The sequence below is a fragment of the Morone saxatilis genome, unplaced genomic scaffold (genome assembly GCF_004916995.1).
Source record: "Morone saxatilis isolate NCDOM2014 unplaced genomic scaffold, NCSU_SB_2.0 Contig20, whole genome shotgun sequence".
NCBI classification, from domain to species: domain Eukaryota; kingdom Metazoa; phylum Chordata; class Actinopteri; family Moronidae; genus Morone; species Morone saxatilis.
The window spans coordinates 10,678,318-10,682,430 of NW_023339763.1; the positions used below are offsets into that span (position 1 = coordinate 10,678,318).

Consider the following 4,113-nt stretch of genomic DNA (forward strand, 5'->3'; position numbering starts at 1 on the left):
CTTATGTAGCGACCAGGCTGGCTGAAGAGGGTGCCTCTTGGGGCAAATGGCAGGCGACTCTTCATGCTGGGGTGGGCAGACCGACAGGGGGATCGTCCCCCATTTTTTTTTGGTCTCCATGGAGAGTGGTTTCATCCTCCTCCTCCTCTTTCCTCCACTGGCGCCCAGGGCCCTGGCAGGAACCTGGGCTGTAGTATAGCCTCCTGCAACCCTGCGTCCTGTGGCCTAGGACATAGTTTTTATAGGTAAAAAAGTCCTGATGCTCCTCATATAAAGTTCATATATTTTTTTGGTGCATCGAAAACTACAAATTGTTCAAAACGATGCTTTGTTTTATGTATTGTCTATCAGGTCCTACTAATCCTAAAATGCGTTAGGAGAAATTTGGAAAATTGCCAGCCCCAAACAACAAGCTCAGCGTCTCAGGGAGGTAAAAGCGCATTGGAGGTGGTTGGAAGACTAGGAAGGCCACTTACATAGTACAGGTCCATTTACCATTTACCATTCCAACTATTCTTCATACACTTCTAACATGCCTGCATAAACAGGGCTATTACCACGCATCCAATAGGAGATGGAGGAGGCTTTCTCTTGATCAAGAAAAAACATAAACAGTCATTTGACCTTTTGATTCAATTTCTTTCTCTCTCCTCTCTCTGCCTCTTCTCTTCGGTCTCTCTCTCTCTCTCTTTCTCATCAACACACACACACTCTTTTATATCACTCCCAACATACCAAGACCATTTTTATGGTGTTCAGTTTTTTTATTGCCATGCATTTTGCAAGGTAAGAGAACCAGGCCTCCATTGAAACTTTATGTGATGAAGCTCTGCTGCCCCTGGTGGTTTGGTGGTACCCTGTACCCTGTATATTGAAGGTAATGGCTTAGATTTATTAGGTATTCATGGGAAAAGCATTATAATATGTCAGGATTACAGTATATCAAAAATATGTGGTTATAATGGGAGTCAATGTGTCCAAGTCGGGCCTGAGGTGAAAGGGTGTAGGTATAGATGCGAATCTCCTATCCTATACACCTTACAATAGAGGGGATCATGGAATTTTAAAAATAATAATAAAAAACAAATCCTGGCCAAGTTTCATACAATTAGCCTTTAAACTGACAGATATATTGAGAATCAAACTAGTCAAAAAGGCAGAATGTACACGTTTGTTCCCACAAGGTGCCTCAAGGGTTAAATTTGGACTATTTGAACTAGACAACAGTTGACAATAACCACTGGGTGTATTAAACTGTCATATTTACAGAGACAGTAAGTTGAAATGATACTAATCATTTAAATTAAATGGTATTTTTTCATCATCTTTCACAACGTATTGTTAATTAAAATGTCTGTTTTTGGTGACCAGTGAGCTGTAAATTATTCTCACCAAGTGTCTCCTGGACGAGATGCTCCAGAGTATCAGTCATGTTGGTTGGACGCGGAGAAGAGTCCTCCACTCGGGCCACGATCTCCTCCTTAATGGTATTGATCACAAACAGCAGCCGATCTACAGAAAGCATGAACATAAAATACTGAATGGTGATAAGATCAATTTTAAATTTGACAAATCTTAAAAATAGATACAGGTACATTATCCTCATTATTATTATTAATAGATATAGTAGAGAGAGTTAAAGTTATGCACTTGAGGATGAACTAAAAAGGCATGAAGAAAAGGGTGCAGACGTTGATGAATTTGGTGTAAAACGACGTACCGTATTCTGTGCTCAGTCCCCAGAGCTTCACCTTGTTTGCTTCATACTGGGCCTTCTTTTTTAAACGGCAAGCTCTACAAAACACAACAGATGAGTGAAGTTAACTGATGCATAACGGGAAAGAGAACCAGAGCAGTAAGCACTCGAAAACGTGACATACTGCTCCCAAATCATATTTTTGTCCCAGATTGATAGCGAAGGGAAACATTTTGTAAATTAATCTGCAGTGGAGGTCAGCGTGATTATACAAAAAACATCTGTGTCAGTCTGGTGTGTACGTACTGTAAGTGACTGCATGCTTTACCTGGATGCCAGCTTGTTTTTCTCCTTGCGGGACCGAGGTCGTGCGGTCAGCGGCAGCTCACTCACAGGGGTCAGGTCGCTGATCACCTTGTTCAGTTTGCGGAGCTCGGTGCCGATCTGCAGCAGCTTGCGCGGATTCGGAGTCAGGTCTTCCACATCTGTGCGGCGAGACTTCTTCAGCATATACTTTCCTTCATGACAACCAACAAAAAGAATTATTAGACATGTCACTGCTAGAAGCTGGAGGATCAACAATGCAATTGCATGCACTTGTTGCTTCACACTGGAATAAGAAACAACCAGCCAATCACATAATAAATCAATCGTGAAACTTTCTCTTGCACTTCTATGAGCAAAAACTCCTTTTCCTTGTTTTTTTTTTTCAAGTGGGAGAATTAACTGAAATTGTTCACAGTTTATCTGTTCACTCAGGGTTTCTGCCAGTGTATTGCAAGCTTGACAGCCTGTCAGGCCTAAACAGACTCCCTGCTGCTCCTAAGCACTGGAGAACTATTTTAAAAATGTATTTTTAAGCTTTTAAAGTACATTTACAGTGGGCAGTTAAGTTGGAATAATGATTGTAAAGCATCTGTTAAAACTTAAAACACAAGCTAATGTTACCTAGCAACCTTAGCTAGCTAGCCAGTCGGTAACACGGACACTTCCTTTGACATTTAGAGATAATGTCAAGTAGAAAAGGTAAAGGCCGAATACTGGAAGTGTTAGCGATGAGATAGAGACTGCTCATATTCGCGGCTCAACAACGTTAGCTCAGTCTCGGGCTGATGAAGTGTAGCCTGCGGGCACCTCGTCCTCGGTAACTTCTTTTCCTGGTGGAAACCCTGCCACTGAATACATTTTCTCATTGCTGTCAGCAGAAAACCGACTTTAAAGTGCCATTTTCCATTTAGTCACAGTTGTTGACACCTGCCGTGGATCAATAACATGTTGGTTCAGAAAATAATTACTGTATGTTGGACCACAACCCATCAGTTATTATTGATTTTTAAAACGCCAAAAGCTTGAAGTGCCTTTTTTCTTTTTGAAAAACATTACAAAATGATCAAAATGCAATGACTCATCCTCTACATACCAACAAAAGAATTACATAAATACACACATGAATGCAAGAGAAAGACTTTGCTGCCTTTGCTTTTCATTACCATTTGTTTTTTTTCAAAAGGTGCAGGCCTGAGCCTTTTATGTGACAAATGAGACACGCTTCTTTTATTTATTTAATATTCCCAATGTGATCACTCAAACTACAGTATCACCGCAGCATGCTGTGCGCAGCTGCTGTTGTGGAAAATCTAAACCGTCACAGTCCCACTGAAAGCTTGAGCTGCGGCCACCTAAAAGGCATATATGATACGTTTTATGCTGTAAAAAAGGCAGTAAAATGAAACACCAAAAATACAATAATCCAAAAGATGATTTCATTTTGTGTAAAATTAAATCGTTCCTTTGAAGATTCCCATAAAGCTTTGGACTAAACATTATTATATTAAGTCTTAAACCAAGGCTTATATCCTGCAATGCCAGCTTATATTAATACTTTGCTCCACTGTGCAGTCATACATATACATATACATGTACGTGTCTGTGTGTCTGTGAGTATGTATGTATACCATGGAGAGGCCCGTTCTTCTGGTACAGGTTGCTAGGCAGCGTGTGTCTGTCCCACTCAGATGGCTTAAGCATACGTTCCTGTTTGGAGGGGGTGAGCTGCTCGCTGTACTCCCAGAAGTAGCGGCGCCCGCCTCTCTTCCGGCTGGAGACTCCTGCTGTCAGGCCTTTAATGTCCTCCATCAGCTCCATGTCGCAGCCTGGTGGAGGCGGGAGAAAATAAGAGAATAGGGAGGAAATCAGAGCAACAGGCAGACAGTACTTAAGAGGAAATAGAGGCAGTAATTTAAGAGGTAATCATTTAAGTAATAAATAAGTAACAAAATGGCCAGTGATTGGTCACATATGTCTTAACCATAAACAGGAAGATGACGGGTTGCTACCTGGCTCTGAGAAGGCATCACTCATGTCGTCGTCCTTGTCTGCCTCGTAGTCTTCATCCTCCTCCTCATCCTCCTCCTCAT

The 4,113-nt window shown here is 41.5% G+C and overlaps 1 protein-coding gene across 1 annotated transcript in view; it reads right to left on the minus strand.

Annotated features, from left to right (window-relative positions):
* LOC118331575 (CREB3 regulatory factor-like) overlaps nt 1-4,113 on the minus strand; it is a 31,329-nt gene that overhangs the window by 11,770 nt on the left and 15,446 nt on the right. Inside the window, 5 exon segments of the mRNA XM_035666611.1 lie at nt 1,393-1,512; nt 1,721-1,794; nt 2,025-2,214; nt 3,652-3,849; nt 4,033-4,113. The exon segment at nt 4,033-4,113 is cut by the window's right edge and continues 76 nt beyond it. Coding sequence (XP_035522504.1) covers nt 1,393-1,512; nt 1,721-1,794; nt 2,025-2,214; nt 3,652-3,849; nt 4,033-4,113 — 663 coding nt within the window.